Here is a 22,357-nt window from a genome sequence, read left to right as displayed (position 1 = left end):
TGTTTTAGCACACCTGATAAGCTCTGACCTGCCACCTTTTATTAGGCATGACTTGATCTGCAAGGGCAAAAACTGCTGACAATTCCAGATTTTAAGAATATTGACAATCACATAGAGTGCATTACATAAGTATATTTTAGTATTAGTTTGAGTATGATATTTCTAGATTACATATATTATATGTAATGTTCTTACAACAACACACAATTTATTAAATTACAAATTACATGTATTTCAATACAGTGCTTTCAGAAAAAAAAACGTTTATGAATGCATGTCCAATCCAGTTGTTTCAATTTTATTTGAATGAAACGTTCGGTAAATATGTTATAAATTAGTGCAAAATCTTATGCAAACAGCTTTTCTGAAAATATGTACTGATTTGTCAAATCTTTTTTCTTTTTTTTTTTTGTACAAGGAAATAATCAAAGCATGGTGGGTCATCATGCACTCTAGTATTTATGTAAATTATTAATTACTGAAACTTCAAAAAATTCTTCTCTTGTAATTTTTTTTCTAATTTTGTTCAGGACTGGTTGCTGAGGAACAGAAATAAAATAATTTATTCACCTTGACACAAAAAACCCAAACATAGATCAAGTAAATATACATATTTTATTTGGTTTAAAAACATATTTACAATGTTACCATCAGCTGCTTACATATCAAGTATTTTCAACACATTTAAAAAAAAAAATGTTGAATTATATTACTATGTTTCATGGACAAAAAATTAGAACAAAGTCAAGACAGCCAATAATTTCTATTAAAGGTACATAATTTTATCTATGGATTCATTTTGAAAATATCACTAAGTGACCAACATGTTTCTTTCTACATCTTTTTATATATTCAAGTTTAAAGTGAAGTGACTAGAAATAGTCTTTAGTTCAGACAGATTTTCAGTTACACTTAGTTTGGATCTAACAATTTTTTCTGTAATTACACAAAAATAAACCCTTACCCCTTGGGGGTAAGTTGGATATTCATGATTGATTCATGAACTGTTTCACACTACTACTACAATGTAAGTTAATTTAGGGACTTTCAGCAGAAACCACTAGTGTAATATTGAGTAGTCCCACGCAATATAAGTGAATTGTGATTATTCTTCGCAGCCGAATTTGCTTAAACTTGAGATAAAAATAAAATTCACTATAAAAAAACATAATTAAATTCAACATCTCGATTGTGTACATTATCCTCCAAATCACAGTATGATTGTTTCCGTGGTGATATCTATGTGCAATCATTCAAGTTTGTCATATACTTTTCAGACAATAATTGTGCTCTAAAAATTTATATCGTATAGTCTTAAATATTCAAAATCCTACAAATTGATCACAAAACCTATGGATTTTAACTCAATCATTGATTTTAAAAACACTACCGATATACAGTATTCGGAAATATAAAACATTGAAGGGTAAAATGTGCACATTGAAAAAAAAAAAAAACGAAACACGAGTACATATCAAAATAAGATGTAAAACATGGTTAGAAAACAGCACAGAGGTGTTAAAAAACCGGAAGATCGAAATATTAATAATTAAATTTACTAAAAAAGTACAGCTCAATATCAACTGAAGACAGCGAGATTGATGAGGTTGGTATAAAAATATGAAATAAGTTACAGTTGAAATATAAAACAGAATAACTTGTCATGGGAAAACACAATTGTTGATAACTGGCAAACACATAGTACAGTACTACAAGTTACAGGTTAACCATCGACATAGTTGTAAGTTTTTCAATTTGTAAATATCTCATGTTAGTATGACAACGTGGTAGTGTTTACCTTTTCTCTATGTCGATTGCTGCTTTTTGTTTGCGGGTTGGGGAGCTGTCTCACAAATTCATGAAAAAGTTGAACATCATAAAAATTCTTATTTGACAATAAAAAATTAATATTGGAAACTTATAAAATAAGCTATCTGATTCAATTGTGCACCAATCTATGATCATATTTTGGATGACCCTGAAAGTTCCTGCGCTGTCCACATATCAGACTCTGGATTACCCACTCGCACGACACAATTGGTATCCGCAGTTCTTTGGCTTTGTCTTCTAGATTTTGTGGAAGTGTGTGGTCGGCTACGATGATGTCGAAATTCAGTGATGTTCCTGGAAGAAAAAAATATCAGTAAAATTTGAGGCACTCTGCTATTTCAAGTAAAATGAGATGTTTGTTTGTTCGGAAATTCTCCAAATCATAACCTATAAACATGAGATGTTTGTTTGTTCGGAAATTCTCCAAATCATAACCTATAAACATGAGACGTTTGTTTGTTCGGAAATTCTCCAAATCATAACCTATAAACATGAGATGTTTGTTTGTTCGGAAATTCTCCAAATCATAACCTATAAACATGAGATGTTTGTTTGTTCGGAAATTCTTCAAATCATAACCTATAAACATGAGATGTTTGTTTGTTCGGAAATTCTCCAAATCATAACCTATAAACACGAGATGTTTGTTTGTTCGGAAATTCTCCAAATCATAACCTATAAACATGAGATGTTTGTTTGTTCGGAAATTCTCCAAATCATAACCTATAAACATGTATTAAACTATTCCTCAGAATAAATATTTAAATCTAATCTAACTGTTGAGAAAACATGTTACAGTCGCTAAATTATTAGTACATATATTCTCCTTCACAAACATACAGAAAACATGGTCAATGTACCCCGGTAGCTCCTTTTTATGCGATATTTTAGCCATGCAAACTTAGCATACTTACTGGGCTTCTTGGAAATGTCAAAATCCTGCGGCAGAATAACGACTTTCTTACATTTTGCTGCCACAAGTATAGAACGCCAAAGGTGTTCATACTCTGGATCTTTAGAATTCCTAGACAGTACCAAAAAGCGAATACCATCAAATATATTCTGAGTTTGTTGCCTTCAAAAATAAACAGAATCAAGAAAATATTAGGAAAATCTTGAGTGATAAACATGAATGTATAGATAACCACAAGATAAAAGAATGCACCCCAAAGGAAATAACTGAGCATTCTTATTTCATACCCCCTAAGCAGATGTTAAAAGTGAATAATTTAATACAATATATACTAAAGAAAGATTGTCAAAGTACTCTCTGAATTATTTATTTGTAATCATTGTAATTGAAATATGCAATATTTGTTAATCATTTTATTCGCATCATTCAATACCCTAATATTCTTATCATATGTTTTAAAATATGATTCTGAAGTACAACGACAGCAATTAGTATGAACATGATAGAAACAACCGCAGTGTGTTCTTTTGTTACAATTTTTATATTCAGCCACTTATAGGCATTCTCGCTAATTTCGTACATGGCCAAGTTCATATTCATGTATATCAAGGGCATACTGCAAGTTTTGTTTCATTTTTACATTTTGTATCGTGTTGCAAGTCCCTGGATTGCCAGCAGGCACGTTTATTACAAATCATTGTGTACATAATCACAACGTATTGTCCCCCACATAAATATGATATTCACTTGGTTTTAAATTCACTGGATTGTTATTAAGTTCACCAGACATAACGTACAATATTGTAGTTTGTTCTAAAGAAAAAATACACTCTATGACTAATATAAGAGAAAGAGAAAATTAAATACAACTAATAATTAATTCATATACAGTAAACTAAGTATTCACCCAAGATGCAACAAAATAAATAAGAGGCACACTTACAATTCCATAACTGTCTCTGTTTCAATGTTTTCACCAGCCGGTAATAAATAGGATGGAACATCAAGCACATTGTTCTACAGGTTACACATAGGTATATATAATTACTAGTATATATATTCGATGACAGGCAAGTTTTGTTTACTAGAAATAATGTCCCTTGCCTTACCACATTATAAAGCATTTATGATTTTCAACAAGTTACAAACAAATGCATTAAAGACTAAGGATTTGATTAAGTTACTGGAATAAAACTGGGTACTGTTGCATGTGACTGCTATATACGCTAACAGTGACACCTGAATTTCTGCTATATGTATGAAATGTATCGAAAAATGTAGCAATTTTAGTGTCAATCACACACTATGGGATACATTTCAAACATAAGAGAGAGCAATACCATTTACAATGGTGGTTTGAATTTAAGTAAATAATTTTAGCATTATAATGCACCTCACTTTCGTCTATGAATGAAAAGACTTTGACTGGGATCACTGTATACAGCGGTCACATGCAACAACAGTTGTAGAGTTGTCGTGCTGGATCTGTGGTCAGTAGGTTCCCGAGTCCAAATCCTACCTGGGGTTGAATATAAATTCACCTACCAGTTTACAACTGTAACTCAGCCACAAAAAGGAAACACAAGGAATACCAGCTGCTAAACATTGGAAATACTTCTTTGTCCTGCAGTATGTGTTTGCCAGTAAATAGACCTTCAGGCGACACGTCTGAAAATTTAAATGCAAGAGAAGTAATTACTGTACCACTTCAAGTGTGCAGTGAGTGTAGATGTCAGTGTAAATTAGGCAGAGGGTTTTCAACCCGCCTATTCACATAGTTCATACCCACCCACAGACTCCGGTCAGTCAAAATGATTATTTTGAACTGTAGGCATTAATCTGCGATTCAGCCAATGACGGAGAGAGAAATCTAGGTCATGTCACGAACCACGTGACTGAGGCAATGAGGCGGAGCCATATTGCCTCCCCAGTCACTTGTGGTTCTTTTTCTCCGCACGGAGGACTAAGCCAACGCTACGGAAAAGTGGGGTGGTCGGGATCTAAAAAGATCCTCCTCAATGAATTGGGTATCTCTTAGGTAGAAGTGATAAAGATATTTTGCGTTCTCGAGAAGCCTGCCCTCAGCTCATGTTCGAGGGGGCACCAGACGCAAGAGCTAATGAGACCTCATGTGCTCGTACTTGGTGTCTCTGTAGACCCTGTGTCGAGAATGCCAAACAGTTATAAACCTTGAACACGGTTGCAGTGATCCACCTGACAATGGAAGTCGAGGAGGCTGGTCTATCCTGCTTACCCTGGGCATAACGCATAGACATGTGTTTGCTGCCATGCCTCGACTCCCTAGTACGGCTCTCGTGGCAACTCAGTGCTCAAAGCGGGCACAGAAGCAACTCCTCCTGATCCTTCTGGTCAACAATGTTGCCAGCGGGGGGATGATGATCGGTTGTGGATCGTGTCCTGGGATTTGATTCTTGGCGAGGAACCTGATTCGTGTCTTTAGCACGACCCTAGTTCAGACAGACGCCTACCTGAGGCGAGGGCTATTAGTAAGACTGTTTTCCACGTCAAATATTTGAGTGGTGCTGATCAGAGAGGCTCAAAGGGCGGTCTGTTTAGAGTGGACAACACAACCGACAAGTCTCAATTAGGTGGTTCCCTCGTTCGGGGTCTAGGCCTCTAATTAGGCAGTAAAGTCTCCTAAAAGTAGGAGTACCGGCTAGCCTTGTCCCCAGAGATTTCTCAATGGTGGGTGACAAGGCTGACCTATAGCCAACAATCGCTGAAAGGACAAGCTCATTACGTCAAACAGATGGATGAAAAGTCAGCTGCTTGGCCAACAGAGGGATGGCATGGATCAATCTCCCCTCCACTACACCAATCAGTGTATGCTCGCCATTTTGAGACGTAGGCTGTGTTGGTGGGATCCCTGTTTGCCATGGCCAGGACGTTGGCAGCCCACTCAGAAAAAACCTGAGCGAGACAAATAAGAGCCTTGATGCATGTAAGTGGTACACCGCTGGGCTCAGAGTCCGGAAGCCCCACTGATGTTTCGACTAACATTTCCAACAATAGTTGAAACCAGGCCTTGCTTGGCCTGTTGGGTGCCACCCGCGTCAAGTGCAGGTGCACTCCTGTCAAAGTTTCTTCAGTACCCAAAGAATACTGGGAAGGCGTACATGTCCATGTGGGTCCACGGGGTCGACAGAGTGTCCCTGGCTCCTGGAGTGTCGTGTGCGCCAGGAGCTTGGCATTCCGGGGTGTGGTGAATAGGTCTAACTTTAGGCCGTCCTATCGCTAAAACAGTCTGGAGGCTATCCCTTGGGGTATCTGGCACTCCACGTTCTGGAGATGGAGCCGCCGTGAGAGCGTCCGCTTGACTATTCCTCAACCCTGGAAGGTGGTGTGTGGTTAGCTCAACATTGTATTCACATTGTAGTCTAGGGATCGGTTACGCGCTGCCTTCGAGCCGGAATACACCGGCGCAATCTGTGCGACAGATATGTGGGTTCAGCGGTTCTATATCAGGGGTGATCTCTCCTCCGCCAAGGTGAGACCCTGCGAGGCCTGTAGAAGTCAATAGGTTCCTGCCGAACATATGCCCATCCCCCTTGCCGCAAGCAGAAGCACCAAACTTGCTTCCCCTGTGAGCTGGATAGGCGACCACCACCTGGTCCCTTCTTGGTCCCTTCTCCTGTCGCCACTTTCCCCTCCCTCGGAAGAGCCAGGAAGCTTTGATCGTCACATTTCCTTTGGGTCCTTTCCACTTGCCCTTGGCAGAAGCCAAACACACAGTCTCACTTGTACCAACCGGTTGGTGGGATCCCGAATCACCAAGACTGCTCTTTACATCCTCAAAAGAAAGAGGGTGGGGTGGGGGTGGGGGGTGGTGGGGATTTCAGTCTGCATAACTAAGGTGGTGGAGCGCCCAGTGAAAACTAGCCAAAACAAGGGGGAGGACTCTCATGCTCATGCTACACCCCACTCACTCACGTTCACATTACTACACATGCGACTGCTGTGAACCAGAGTGACGCGGTGACTGTGAATTACAGCAATTTGCATGCGGCCTTGAAACGCATCCTATTCTCTAGGCAAAAACCAGAGCCCCATATACAGTCAAAACACAAATAGCATTTGCTATGTGGGTTGCAAGCTGGTAATTCCTGGTGGCAACTACCGTACAATCGCCCTGATCCTTGGGGCGACAAAAAAGAAGGTGAAGAGCCTCTGGCATGTTACCCTTTAGTTCTGTCCATTTCTAAAAACAACATTGATAAAAATGAACAAGACATGCATAAGAGGAACGAATTACAGTTGAAAGCTGACACAAAAAGAACCAACGACGTGGTCAAATTTGCGTCACCAAATTTTTTCGTTCTTGTAAGCAATGCACACAAAAATGCGAAACAGGGGTAACAAATAAGAAAGGCTTATCCTACCAGCCACAACGTCAGCTGCTACGCAGATGACAGCTAGCCAGATCAAAAACTCGAGCAGGAAAAAAATCTGGATGACTGAAATGCACCGAAGTGACTGGGGAGGCAATATGGTGCCGTCTCATTGCCTCGGTCACGTGGTTCGTGACATGAAGGAAAATCTTGAGGTTATGAGGCTTCCCCTGACCTAGATTTCTCTCTCTGTCATTGGCTGAATTGCAGATTAATGCCTACTGTTCAAAATAGTCATTTTGCCTGACCGGAGTGTAGATGTCAGTGCAAAGTATATGCCTTTTACATGTATGAAGACAAGTGAGTGTAGAAGTCAGTACAAAGTATATGTCTTGTACTTGTATGAAGTGAGTATAGATGTCAGTGGTAGTTGAGCACTTAGTATGCAGTGGAGGTGGGTGTTAGATATTGTATTTCTACACATGATTTTTAATGCAGTGAGTTCATAACTCTCAAAAACTATGTATGACCGAACATTTCTTACCACAGCTTCGTCAAAACTGTTGAGAACTTTTCCTCCACCATCTTTTATGAGTTTTTTAATAGCTTCCTTCTCGAAAGGAATATCTGGTTCTAGTGAAAGAAAACAAGATAAATCTTAAAGACAATCACGACACAACACATGAAGGCGCATCACTCAGTAATATACATCTGCATATGCTAATTTATTATGAATATTCATGAGAAACTATGAAACAAGAAACAGGCTCACTACATCACAGGTGAGTGAAGTGAAGCAGTCAACGATGAAATCAAAAACCGAAAAACCTAGGTAAAAGGCAAAAGCACATCTTTGTATCCATGAAAACCATTATAGTAAAGATGAATATAGTAACCTTCATCTGCAACACTTTCATCAGTAGACTCTCCTGGGGAAGTTATTGGCTTTACAAATTTTTTCTTTTCTCCACAGGTCAAGAGAAAAGCATATGCACTAAATAAATTTTTCGATGCCGAGATAGTGTCCATCACTTTTGTTGTTTGACTCATTCTTGCTGGAGATGAGAATCGTAAAGCTCTTGTTGGCTCTGCCTTTGATGGTCCTGGCAGCTCTTGAATCTGAGTCACACTTTTTAATGGCGAGACACGTGCAGGTGATGGCATATTTGTTTTTCTAGGAGACCTTCTAAGAGATGTGACTGATGGACTTTGAGGTGCAGCAACTGATGGAATTGTGGCTTCACCAGCCACAACTGGAATTTCTGAAAGAAGAAAGACAAAGTCTCAGTTCTTATTTCAAAACAAACCACAATTTTAAATGAACTGTTCCAGAGATATAAAAATAAAGATTTATATAATATATTTTGACAAAAAAAAAACATAACAATTACAAAAATTCAATTATTCAATTATAGAGATCAACACACTTGGTTTGGGGGGTTTCCCTCTTTTCTTTGGAGTATCTTTTTCTGCATCATCTGTAACGTCGTCAAGTTTTCGTTTCACTGACTCTTGAACCTTTTCAGGTGTTTTGGTATTTGTTGTCCTGTTAGTTTTTCTTATTCGTCTTCTAGTTGGAATGTAACTGCCACTTCTACTCCTTTTGCCAATTACTAAATTATCTAAAAAGATGAGAAAATATATGTATTGAGTTTTCTTGGTGAAACACTGTAGCCTGTACTAATTTGGATCCACAGTGAATAGCTGTCAAATATGTTGCATATTTCAATTATTATTAACTTATTGACCTTTAACCTTTCAAACCCAAACTAACTTTGGCACTTTTCACAAAATAACCTAGTGTTAGTTTTTCCAGATTTTTGCAAACATTTTGATGAAGACTGGAAGCCAATGGGACAGTACATTCATTTGTTCGAAAATTTAAAAAAATATCTACAGATAAACACATAAAAACGTGGTATCAAAATTTTAGCGAGAAAAAAATATGTCATTCAAATGCAAATTTAAGTCAATTAAATTTATCACATTATAAAGAGTAACACAGATTATTATTTAAACCCTCATACACCTTGAGACAATCAGGTTAATTATTGTCATGACGTCAGTTTTTCCAGTAAGCAGAAAAGTACGAATTTTCACTTCTAAAAGTAAGAACCTTCACTTCTACCTGCCCTCAATGTGTAAAAACACAACATGATTATCAATTTAATTTAGGCCAAAAATTATATTTTTATTTCCAACTAGTGTATTTGCTCTACTAGAAGTGAATGTAAATGACAGAAGTGATAGTAACTATGATCTACCGGTATATAAGTCTTAGTTCAATGATACAGCATACAATAAATTTAATTTTTGGTTAAAAACTTTCTGTTGTGTCTTTGTTGGCGATGTGATAAAAGCCAGTATCCTATTAAAATACCCAGATACTGAGAAAAATGTTTGTGGCCATAACCTAATGATATTAAATTCTTACCTAAACTGACAGAGGCTGATGTCTTACTTGGAGTACTGAGCTTGTTGGCAATGTAACTGTGTGCTTGGTCAGCAGTCAGAATAACTTTTTTTCTTGGGTACCTGAAAAAAAAGAGGAATCAATCTTCATGGGCTATAGTCAAATAACAAGTCCTACAAAAACAAGCGAGGGGAGGCATAACCCATTTAGTGATGTTAAAATGCAGTTATCCTGATATTGATATTGTACAACAGACAAATTTTGTATCATATAACTTCAAGTGCCTGAATCAAAACAATTCTGATTGAAGACTGTAGACATAATGGCACCTGATACAAACACCTTATTTTGTCATGTGACAAATCTTGTTTTACCTTTTTGTATGACCTTCATCTTTCTCGACGACATAGCCTTCTTCATCTGTGTCCTTATCTTTATAATAACCAACAACTATACCTATTAGAAAAAAGACCAACATTTATTAAAAGAGATAATCTCAGGGGTAAAGCATCAAATCAAATTAAGAAATGGGGGATGGGACATATATCTTATACAAATTTACAAGATTTTGCAAATACCACATTTAGCAAAATATTGATAGAAAATCTGGGACACTTTAAAGTTATAATTAATTAGCCTACAATTATTACTGTAGAACCATTAAATTTCTGTGGTACTTTTCAAACATTGCATAGTCCAGTTATGAGTACATGAATTGCTGTTGAGAGTCGCACATACCAGGTTCAGTGTAAGAAAGAAGGAATTCATTCTGGAGATACATCCAAATAGTTTTGATTTTAATTACTGTAAAATAATTTATTTTCCATAGAAATATTTGTTTTCCCAATATTTTACATTCATCTCATCAAAAATTAGTGAAAATACACTTTGTACAAAATGTCTTTTGTTCTTGACAAAATTAATATTCCAGCTAAAATAACGTATTTTACAGTAGTCGGATGTAAAACTGCAAAATATAATATTGCTGAAAATACATGTACAAAATCATGAAATGAACATTTCCACAGTATTTTGAAATACCTGGTTCAAAGTATTCTTCATCAGAAGACATCGCCATCACGCTTTGATGTTTATCCAACCATTCTTTGATAAATATGTTTTTTTCAGAGACTGGTCTTGTATCGCCATCGTCAAACTTTACAATAAATCTGTAAAATCAAAAAGATCAAAAAGTTTAAGACTGCAGGTTTTAATTAATTTGAAGAATATTATCTAAATCAAGTGAATTTACTGAAATTAATTCAATTACTCACTTTCACCCACCCATTCATTTAACTAAAACACAAACTCAAAACATTTCAGCCCCCTAAAATCGTTTTTGCTCCCAGTCCCATGGAAAAATATAAAATAATACAGCATTAATTATTCAATCTACCACAACAAGAAAGTACAAGATGTTCAAGATTTAACATTTACTAAATAATGTTTTTGAATACATGTAGCAAAGGTTGATTTGTATTTAAAAATTTCCTGTCAGACATTTCTCCATTCTACTGTATGTGGTGTATCAGACTAAAACATTTCAAAATAATAAATGTGTGAGGCGCAATGTTTCAAACTAATGTGCACAATAACTAGAAACAACTTTTTGGGTTCTTACCTGCCATTTTTATCATCCTTCTTCACCACAATGCCTGGATAGTAATATCCATCTGGCCACCTTGTAAACACCCTAACTCCAGCCACTAAGTCGGGAAGACAATCTTCAGTCTGTGTGCGCTCTGTAGAATGTGGTAATGCCTCAGACGCCATACTCGTTGATGCGCTGTCTTTCCGGGATAACCCCATGACTACTTCCCCTGCAAATTAACAAAATAAGATACATCAAGTCATTCTGGGAGAGGGGAGGGTTTAGAAATACCAGTAGTGTTTTTAATAATAATGAGAACCCCAATGCAACCTTGACTCAGATAAGATTGCTAATAAAATAAAAAATATGTACACATCAATGTGTACTCAATGTAGTTTTTCTTAGAGGTGAATACATATGGAATGGAATGCATGTATCTCACTCGGTGCCACAGTGGTTATTGACTTACAAGTGAAAAACTGCAATGACTGACCCTGTTATTGTTATTAAGTCGAATCATAAAGTAAAACGAATTGAATCTGTAACACAAATTTGTAGGATTTTTGCAAGTGTGACAGAAAATGTCACAGTTAAATGCAGATTAAAAATGGTTTTAATTAACAAAAGTAAATGTGAGTCAATCCAATAAGCGATTTGTGTATGTATATTACATTTTTGTACAAACTTTAAACAGAAAGGATTCAATAAATTACATTGTCATTGACTACACACAAAAATCATAAGTTATTCTTAAACTCCAGGATACACCAGCATGATAAGATGAAATAGAATTACCAAGAGATTTCTTTCGTTGTCCAACTGTTTTTGTTACTTTCTCACCATCAGATGAACTAGTGTGAGCCTCTCTTGGCGTGGCACTCAAACGCCTTCTGGCAGTGGACTTATTGACATTCGTCTGCTTGCCAATCTGTGGAGTTGTCACAATCTTTCCACCAGCCCGTCCTTTTTTCTTTGGTTTCCCACCACTGCCTTGAGCTACTTCGGGTACCGAAGTTGCATTCTTTTCATCTGTATGTTCTGTTTCCATGGTTACCACATCATCTTTCAGTGCTTCCTGCTCAGATGATGCATTTGAGTTTTGTTTCTTCATGCTATAGGTCCTGACTGGTTTATTGAAGATTGCACCATTCTCTTTTTGGGTAGACGACGCCACAGGTGACATTACTGACATTGATGCCTTCAGACCACTTGGAGAGACAACCAACGATGTTTTTCTTGGAGAGGAACGAGTACTAGAACTAGTACTCGATGTATAAGAGCTTGCCCCTGATGACAATGACCTATCAATACACAATGTTTTTTCCAAGCTCAGAGCCCCTTTAGACAGCGTTGGTGATTTTTCCAAACTTGAACTACTCAAGATTTTACCCGTTGAACTATCACCACGAGAGATACTAGATAGACTGAGACTTACACCAGGAATTGAGCTACTGGAACTGGTTTTTTGTAAACTGAGAGAACTGCCTGTTTTGGACAATGAGCTGACATCGGCCATTTCACCCGATGTAGATATTTTTGATGCCGTTGTAGATAAGCTACTACTCATACATGTACTACCAGTGGTTGATAGCGTAGTTTGTACATTTGACTCCATTCCCGACTTGGCCAGTAATAATGTTTTCTCAATTTCAGCATCATGAATTGAAGTAGCACGTAATCCCATCCCATTTGGTGATGTCCTCTCACTACTATGTTGTTCAATAATAGGATCGTCCATTTCCTAGAAATAGAACATATTAGGTATAATGTAATCAAGCACATTGAATTAAAGTGTCTCAGTTTTCATGCAATGTGTATTCAAATTTGCCGTAAATGAAAAAAGGATATTTGTTAACACATGTTCTGTATGAATCATATTGAACATTACATGTCACCATGTTTGCAAATGCAGGTTTACCACCAACATCAACATATTGCAGTACATGTGAATCCTAATAAAGTATGGAGCAGTGATGTCCCTGGGTATCCCTCTACTGTACAAAAGAAAAACTGAGCTAAAATGAAAAACAAAGCAACGTGACAAGTGAGTAAATGTGACCGAGACAATTTTTCAACTCCCAAAATACCTGCAAAAAATATTACGCTATCGTTCGTTATTCTTGCTTAGACAGAACAGTGTACAAATTTGCAGAGGATGGTACAAGTTAGTTGAAAGATGATGGCAGTTTTATTTCAGGGGAATTTTTACATTGCAAGTTGAAAACATTGATATTCATTGTACCACGATTCTGCACGTTTGGAACATATAAAATCCGGTTTGTTGACCACTGGTCATGCAATATGCGCATGGGCACAAACGATAAATGTGCAAACACTATCAATTCGGGAATCAAACTATGTGAACAATATAGATTAAATTGAGAAAATGTTGTCATGTTAGAAGTCTTTCATAAAATAACAACCCCAAGTCAAGGGCGTGTCATTTTATAACAGTCACACTTTGCACATGCCAAATGTCAATACCTCACAAACATTCCCGGATATAACCTTTCCATGTTCATCAATAGTTTCTTCAGTAATGATACGTTTCACCGTTACAACAGTTGTTATTACAGTTCGGCGGGTAACCTTTCGATGAGTCAAACTGGTTTTAATGTGATTGTCGTCATTCTCAGGTTCCTAGTAACAAAAATAATGATATATTATTATTATCTTTCATGGGATTGGTCAAATTTGGTAGTTTGTGTCTATTTTAGCATTACCAGTGACAATATAGGACGGTAGTTATCACATCAATTTCAAGATTCTGGTTGAAACATTTGGTATCCCACAATGCAAGATGCTACTTGTTTGGTGGAAATTGAGAGAAAATAATAATCGGTCAATATATAAGTGAAGTTGTTTTTATTTCAAACATAATGCAGGATCTGGTGAACAGAAAATGGGCTATTCTGTACATCTAATCATTCAGTGGAAGTATTACACATAGCATGGCAACCAAAAGGTTTAAGTTTGATTTCCAATAATTACACTACCTTATCAGAAGGATGATCATTTCCTCTACTCTTTGCAGGTTGTTGTGAACTTTGACCTGGCTTATCACTTGCCCTGTCATCCTTTTTATCTTTACCATTATTTCCGTTGTTGTTGTCATTGTGACCATTATGATTCCCATTATGGTCACCATCAGCACCTGCTGCTGTTTTTTCTCTGACTTTTTTTTTTGGTGTTGGTACTTTGTTGGACTGCGAGTCTGAAAAGATGTATGGATCTCTGCTTTTTGGATGGCTATCCTTCTCAAGGATCGTCTCTTCCTCTGCGACTGGTTCTGTCAAGACCTCCATGTTGTAATCACAAGAAGACCCCTCTTTCCTCAAGCTTCCCCCATCCTGCATTTCTTGTGTTGTTTGTTTCTCTGCATTCTGAATTTTCTTAGAATGCACAGCACTTTCAATCTGTTGTACTTCCTGTGATTTAATTGATCTTAAACTAAGTCTAGGACTGTCTTGTGTTGGCATGGCAACAACATCGTGATGGACATCACTATCTTGACTGTCAATCAATTTCACAACTTTCCTCCTTTTTGATCTGCCCACTTCTTGGGATTCAAACAAATCCAATGATTCCAGAGTTTCTTTTAGCTCATTTTCCTCTTTAGATTTCTTCATCAAATTATCACTCTCCTCTTCATCTTTCTCATCTGCATCACTTGAGTCTCTTCCTCTATTCTCAGGCTGTATGAAACTTTCTCTTTCATGCAACATCTTTATGTCTTTCTCGTTGCTACTCTTGCTACTCACTTTTCGTCGTTTTTTATTCAGCTTACCATTTTTACTTGATTTGAAATCAAAAGGATCATCACTAAAAATAATGTCAAAATTATGTCAGTTTATAGATTTTAAAATGAAAAATATAGTCAACTTGATGTGAAATTGTGCAATGGGGATGATGAATATTTTTGTGCCTTATGATTAGCCAATCTAAAAAAATAATTAGCTGTTCAATTGATTGGTGACAACACAAGCACAGAGTACTTCCAAACATCACATCACACATATTACAACAAACATTACAAATGCATCTAAACACTTTTTATAAACCAACATACTGTTTTACTGTGAATGAAAAAGCGAGATTGATTTTTGAAACAGTTCGTAGTGGTAAGCTGATATCAATATTGCTATTTTGTTTGCAAAACAGTAATACTTCGGGCTGGGTTGCATAACAGTGAGTTATAGGTATTGCAAGAATGAAGGTTGGGTTTCAGAGTAACTATTCACCTTTCATCTGAGTGTCTCCTTTTCTCATAGTCTTGGCATTCTTTGGGTCCAGGTATTTTGGATTCTTTAATCTTGGTAAAAATTGATTCACCAGACGACTGTGTTTGATCTTTTTCAATGGAATGCTCAGCAGACTCTGGTTCTAAACAAAAAAAAGAAAGAAAGCAGTAAAGTTAGTGTTTAGCTATTCTAATAAACATTAAAAAGTTTCACCCAAAAATGTTGTTGTTGTAAAACTCACTTTGTAAATGAAAAACTGGGGTGTCGGTGTTCTCGTCCTGCGAAGGTCCTGCCACACCAACCGTAAGAGAAGGAACATCATCAAGGATAGCTTCTTTTACTGTTACAGTGCTTTCTTTCGCAGCAACTGGCTCCTGAAAAAAAAAATTAAAGTAAAACCCAAATTTAAATGTACATTTCTGTAATATAAGAATTACAAGAGGAGTCTCACCAAATATAATGGCTGTCTTGATAGCGGCGAATATGATTAATACAAGATCTTTGTTTGGGGTCATTACAATTTTTTTTATTTTTTTTAAATTAAACTATTTATATATTTTTTTTTTACTGATCATTTTTTGTCGGACTACTGTCCCTCTTGTTAGGTAACAGGTAAATGAACTAACAACCTTAAATAAAGATATTATTTTATTAAACAAATTGGATAGCAGCATATTTGCTGCCTTGACAAATTTATAGAGACTATTAATTTCAGTAAAGATGAATTAAATCAAGATAATGAAGATAATGCCTAGTAACTTTTGCAATATACATACATCTAACTACATATTATTTTGTGTAGCTCTCCTTCCATCAAAGCAGATGACAAGAAAAGAAAGAACTTAATCACAGTAGCACAATGGGCCATTCCAGTTTATATCTGCACCCCCCTGTTGATGAATTTGTGTGTTTACTTCATACAGGGTATAATTTCTATGGGTGTATAAGTCATACAAAGTTTTATTTCTAAATCACCATTCACCATACAGTAATGGAAATCCAAAACTATAGATCCTACTTACAGTGTTGATGAGTTCCTTTGTGACACCATACAGAGTAGGATTTCCAAATATAACTCTCATCATATGCTAATTTACCAAGTTCAAGTTTTTATATTTGATAATGGAAATCCAAACTAGTCCTGATTCACGGTGTTGATGAGCTCATTTGTCCCACCATCATTATCTATTTCATACTGAAATTTGTTTAATTGCTATCAAATTATTGCTCAAAAAAAATATTTCATTTGTGAGACGTGCTTTTGATACAAACAGAAGATCGCGATCGACCCTACACAAAACTACCACCATTTTGTCTTTCTTGTCTTCGTTCGGCAAAAACAAAAAACTCGCATATTTACTATTTGTTTAACGAGCGCATTTTTGTTTAAAAATATCAAACAAGAATAAACACTAAGTAAAATAGGAATCAACTGCTTCGTTTTATTTGAGTAAGATGAAAACCATGCAAAAACAATAGTAGTGAAACCCAATAGTAGTGATCACTGTGATTATTATATAAATTTCTTGCAAAGTCTGGAACGATACTGAAAAAAAATTTTTGATTTCCTTCTATATTCATGCTTGAAAGTAGGCTGAAGTATCCGCAGGTGAATACGAGTATCCAGATAATAAGTTAGGATTGATCAGTTCACACGAATTGTTCTGTTCTGATTCATCATTGCAAAACAATGGCCTGGAAACTGCCCAGCTTGAGGGAAACAGTATTGTGGAAAGAAAGAACAGTATCAGACCCAATACCCTTAAAAGACCTGATGAGAACACTGCAGAATCGCGGGCGAAACGAAAGTTACGCGGCTATTGTCTAAGCGACGCAGGCCCGAGGAGAACACTGTACATGTAACCAGAACATTCAAGATTGGCAGAAAGTTGTACGGCATATGTCTTCGATTTTGTCTATTGATGAATATGACGCACAAAGTGAAATTGAACTTGCGTTCATGAAAATCGGAAAGGGTACTGCCTTTTCGTCAAACTGAAAAAATGGCCGCATCACTCTTGTAACTGCGCATGCGTACTCCCCATATTCGCATACATTTGATGTTTTTAGATGCCGTATCTGCTCAAATAACATCAATCATGATATAATAAATCATTATATACTATATTTTCAGACCTTCCAATGAAATATTACCAGTTTTTTTTTCGACAGAATACGTTATTGCAATATGCAAATTAGGCTACTCACCCTAGTCAAATATTTGTTAAGAAACTTTAAACACTCTAAGTTATAAATTAACAAGCCATGCATGGCACAGTCCCTGTAAGTTATCAAATTTAAGATACATAGTTTTGTTTATAGTAATATGGCTGGAATATAACCATGTCAGGAATATGATTTTTTAACATTAAAATTGACATTTGTATCTGATCGTCAAACAAGTAGTAGTACTTGTCCATATTGAGAGATATTGCTCTGGAACAGCATTCAAAATCAGCCATTTTGAATACATGTATATATAAAACGTGATGTATAACGAATATTTAAAATTTGAATATAATCAGTCAAAGCATTTCAGAGATATGGCTCTAGAAGCCCATTCATTAAAACAAAATGGCCGCCAGACAGCCATTTTGAATCCGATCTGAAAAATAAATGATGTGCATTAGGAACCTGCAATGTCTAATATATGTACCAAGTTTGAACGAAATCCATCCATAAATGCCAGAAATGCTTGATATTTGATGATTTTTTAGCACAAAAATGGCCACCATTTGGCCATTTTGAATGGGATCATCAAACCAATATATCTGTCTATCTATGACATGATGTATAATGAATATTTAAAATTTTAACATAATCAGTGAAAGCAAGTCAGAGATATGGCACGAGAGCCACATTCATTAAAACAAAATGGCGGCCAGTCGGCCATTTTGAATCTTATCTGAAAAACAAAATTATTTGCATTAAGGTCCCATAATGTCTAATGTATATACCAAGTTTGAACAAAATCCATCTGTAAATAGCCGAGAAATGCTTGATTTTTAGGATTTTTTAACACAAAAATGGCCACCATTCGGCCGTCTTGAATCAGATCGTAAAACAAAATGATGTACATCAAGGTCCTATAATTTCTAATGTATATACCAAGTTTGAACAAAATCCATTTGTAAACAGCCGAGAAATGCTTGATTTTGATGATTTTTAGCACAAAAATGGCCACCATTCGGCCATCTTGAATCAGATTGTGAAACAAATTGACATGCATATGTATAATATCATGTATGATGTATGTGTGAAGTTTGATTGTGATTGGTCCAGGCATTTCTAAGATACAGATACTGCGCCTGAATGGGGACTAATTAATGCAATAATTGACTAATTAATATGCATGGAATTGCACCAAAATCTAATCAGCGCATCTACTCATCATATATTAGCTGTGTGCCAAATTTCATTTGAATTGAAATTGTAAATCTTGAGTTATCAGTGGAACAAATTTTAGTCACAGAGTCACAGAGTAACAGAGTCACAGACACCGGTACCACATAAGCTTCGTTTCACGGGAGATAAAAATGGCAGTCAAGATCTTATTAAGAGTGAGACCACCATGCAGAGTGTTTTTATCCCTCAAATAGCGACCCATCCTCTCAAATCTTTCAAGGTGGTTACATGGATCAGTGAAAAAGTGGACACGATGATGGGAAACAATGATGAATATATATAGGTGTGACGTAAGTTTAGTAAGTGATTTGCATATTAATATTGATACATTGTATGCAACATCTTGTGATGACTTGGGCTCAGTTCCAGGCCTAGCAGTTGAATGATAAATATTTTAGTTACATATTATTCTTTCCAGTGCGTTATTCTCCTCCCAGATTTTGTGACCATAAACTCACTTGGCTCACTCTACTCTGAGAAATCAGTTCTCAGTTCATAGAATTAAAATGGTTGTCTCTACCATAACAAAATCTTTGCAGCCATTCATATCTAATGTCTGGGGTAGCGCATATAAACAGTAACAAATATTTTATCTTCATTAGAAATGCAGCCATGTAAAACAATGTCATTATAGATTTTATGGCTGTTGATGCTAAACCCTTTACGTCAAACATCAACAAATTTTTCATTTTGACAAATACAAAAAGTAAGTGACATAAAAATAGCTGCAATATTAGCACAACCCATGATTTTAACATGCACTTCTGATACATGTACCAGTGATCACATAAAAAACTCAGCGCAGTCTAGAATCATACCACGATAAATGAACAATTATGCAAATAACATGAAGCTGAGGAATACAATGAATGTCTTTGGAATGTTTTATATGTAACACAATTATTCCATATATGATAGGGTTTACAGCAAACACGTATAAAAAGTTAATTTCTTGTCATTAGGCTATCATCAGATGTGCACACTAACCAACCAAATATTTAAATGAATTAATGAAACAATTAAATGAAAGCAGTGATTGGCCTAACACGTACCTCTTTTTTCTCCTCTGTTGTTTCTTCCTGTTTTGATAGCCTAGACAGTGCCAATGGAGTACTGTGTCGCGGTTTCCGAGACCTAAGTTTTACAGATGGTGGTGTTGCACTGCTGACAGGACGTAGAAGTCCTTCAGAGGGGAGATTAAATCGAAACCCAACAGAATGTTCAGAGCCTTGTTGTACCATTGATTGTAATTCCCTTTTGTTCTTAGTTGTTACTGTGGCAACAGACGATGAGACAGGTTCATCTAAGTCATGACAGGCTTCAACAACAGCAGGAGTTTCCGTGCGTTCTGAGTTCTCGTTCTCTCTACCATCTCCATGTAAAGAGGACTGCTCCACTGGACTCACGGCCGGTGTGTCCTTTGTTACCGACTGATTCGGCGTTGTTGATTTCCTTTCGTCATCTACAACGACAGATTGCTCGGACTCCTCCATCATTTGAAAAGAACTTGTTCCCTCATCAGCTATTTCCATGGGAACAGGTTCTGCTAATAATGACTGACTTGGGGAGTCTCTACTCAATGAATCATCTATTCTGGAAGCTGAAAACAAATCAAAAACAAGTTTTCATGTAATTATCATAAATACAACTATAAATAAATAATACAGCTATCTATGATTTAATTTTCATCTCTGGGCAATTTGGTGATTTGGTGGGTTTTCAAAGTTACATGAAAGTATTGAATGAAATGTTCACCTGTACAAAATATTGTTACTGTGGAAAACTGAAAGATACAACACAGTGGAATACCACACTCAAAACAGATACCGTAATGGACAGCGCAATTTTTATATTCAGGGTCACATTCAGCAAAGTGCCCACCCCTTCAAAATGCCACTAATTTAAAACTTGGTCTTTGATCATTGCTTAACGAATACTAGTAATCGTTTTTATATGATACAGAGTGGATATCGACCGAACTACCGAGAATATGTTGTGAATGCGTAGACCAAGGTAATCGTGAATAAACTACCTTCGACAATAACCTGGTAATAAAAAAAAAGCAGTAAATATTTCATGCCATATTCAGGTTAACAGTTTTTTGAAAAAACCATGTCGTTTATTCGCCGAAATCAAATCATACTTCGAAAGCAACAATTCACTAACGTGGTCCAGTACGGTAGATACAACACAGGGAAATAGCACACTGAAAACAGATAGATACAACACAGTGGTATATCACACTGAAAACTAATAAATACAACACAGTTGAATATCTCACTGAAAACAGATAGATACAACACAGTTGAATACCACACTGAAAACTGTTCCAGTACACAATTATCAAAAGTAATAAAGCAAGTGTAGCAAGATTTTTTTTTAAATCTGATGATTGATTTCTGAAATATCAACATGCATAAGCAAACACATCATGCTATTGCACACAGGAACATGTGCTCCATTAATTATTAATTTTTTTTATTTTTTATTCAACATTAAAAAAACTGCTGAATGCTGTGTATGACAATAAATGGTCACGTTTGTGTTGTCCAGTATATATGTATTACATTGCAATGTAGTAGCAAACATCAACACTCACTCTTTGAAGAACTACTAAATTGCGGAACACAATGTTCTACAATCTCACAGCTCTCATTATCCTCTGCTATTCCCTCTGACCTTCCTTGACCTTGAGATTTTGACCATCCTTGACTTTGAGATTCAGTGTCAGCCTGAGACTGTGTATATCGTAGACACCACCCTTCACTCTCCTCATCCTCATCGTACATCACAGCGTCAGTCTTCGTCTTCTGATGTGATGAAGTCCTTGTTTCCAGATTGCTATGCATAGAATATCTTTCACTGTAACCATGGCTACTGGAAAGATAAAGACCTAAAGAGGGGGCTTCTGAAACTACAGTTCTTGTATGGGCATTTACAACTGGATCAAATGTCTTTGTGTATTTTTGCGGAGTAAGATGGAATAAGTCCTATTTGAAAAAAATAAAATAAAAGATATGAGCATGTAATGAACAAAATTCTAATCCAAAAAATTAGTTGGCGATCCGCTCCGCTCAAAAACAAGCAACATGTTTTTTGGCTGTTTCCATGGTGACATAAACGTGAAGCTGACGTCGGTTTATAACTAATACGAAGTTCGCAAACACAATTCAGTCTTTAGAAGTCACTTAGTTTAGTACTAGGACCACAGTTACTCTCTCCTAGTAGAGTTACTGTGCTAGGACGTATTCTGCTGTTACATTTATTATTTCCAACCGTTTTGCGATAGCATTTTTTAGAATGAAGCGTTTCCCGTAAATGCTGGAAAGCGAAATAATGAAATAACGAAATGGTAAATATTTACCTAAATTGTGTTGACCTTCATAACAATATACTTCATAATGCAAAACACTAGTCACAGTGAGTAATTTAAATATACGACTCCTAATCGAAAAATATGACCACAGTCCAGAATTTCAGACGGATATTAAGCAACCTAAGAGCATATCAGAAGCATTTACTCTAAAATATAAAAAAAGAACTGCAGTCAAAAGTCAAGAATGCCAGCAAATAAAGGACTCTGTCCCACAATCCTTTGTGCGCGTTATTACGGAC

General features: G+C 36.3%; 1 protein-coding gene across 1 annotated transcript; it reads right to left on the bottom strand.

Annotated features, from left to right (window-relative positions):
* Window positions 1–596: 596 nt before the first annotated feature.
* Window positions 597–22,133, bottom strand: LOC102808031 (uncharacterized). Its single transcript, XM_085507179.1, has 19 exons — window positions 22,107–22,133; window positions 21,342–21,732; window positions 19,795–20,342; window positions 15,579–15,711; window positions 15,338–15,479; window positions 14,093–14,918; window positions 13,581–13,736; window positions 11,892–12,837; window positions 11,127–11,325; window positions 10,547–10,674; window positions 9,880–9,961; window positions 9,527–9,627; window positions 8,520–8,714; window positions 7,989–8,354; window positions 7,637–7,725; window positions 4,289–4,411; window positions 3,687–3,760; window positions 2,745–2,905; window positions 597–2,124 (listed from the first exon to the last, which is right to left on the bottom strand). Exons 2-19 carry the CDS (start codon window positions 21,589–21,591, stop codon window positions 1,940–1,942), a joined length of 4,704 nt encoding a protein of 1,567 aa, XP_085363305.1. The 5' UTR covers window positions 21,592–21,732; window positions 22,107–22,133; the 3' UTR covers window positions 597–1,939.
* Window positions 22,134–22,357: the final 224 nt, after the last annotated feature.

The sequence above is a fragment of the Saccoglossus kowalevskii genome, chromosome 13 (assembly GCF_978046115.1).
Source record: "Saccoglossus kowalevskii chromosome 13, keSacKowa6.1, whole genome shotgun sequence".
Lineage (NCBI taxonomy): Eukaryota > Metazoa > Hemichordata > Enteropneusta > Harrimaniidae > Saccoglossus > Saccoglossus kowalevskii.
The sequence above is the reverse complement of the archived record's forward strand: the minus strand, read 5'-3'. Positions and strand labels throughout refer to the sequence as shown.

Bases quoted from the DNA above. Each gene is read 5' to 3' on its own strand.
- LOC102808031 (XM_085507179.1), bottom strand. From the start codon at position 21,591: ATGCATAGCAATCTGGAAACAAGGACTTCATCACATCAGAAGACGAAG. The intron at 8,715-9,526 runs GTAAGAATTTAA...TCATCTTTTTAG, and splicing joins ATCAGCCTCTGTCAGTTTAG to ATAATTTAGTAATTGGCAAA. The intron at 8,355-8,519 runs GTGTGTTGATCT...TTCTTCTTTCAG, and splicing joins AGGGAAACCCCCCAAACCAA to AAATTCCAGTTGTGGCTGGT.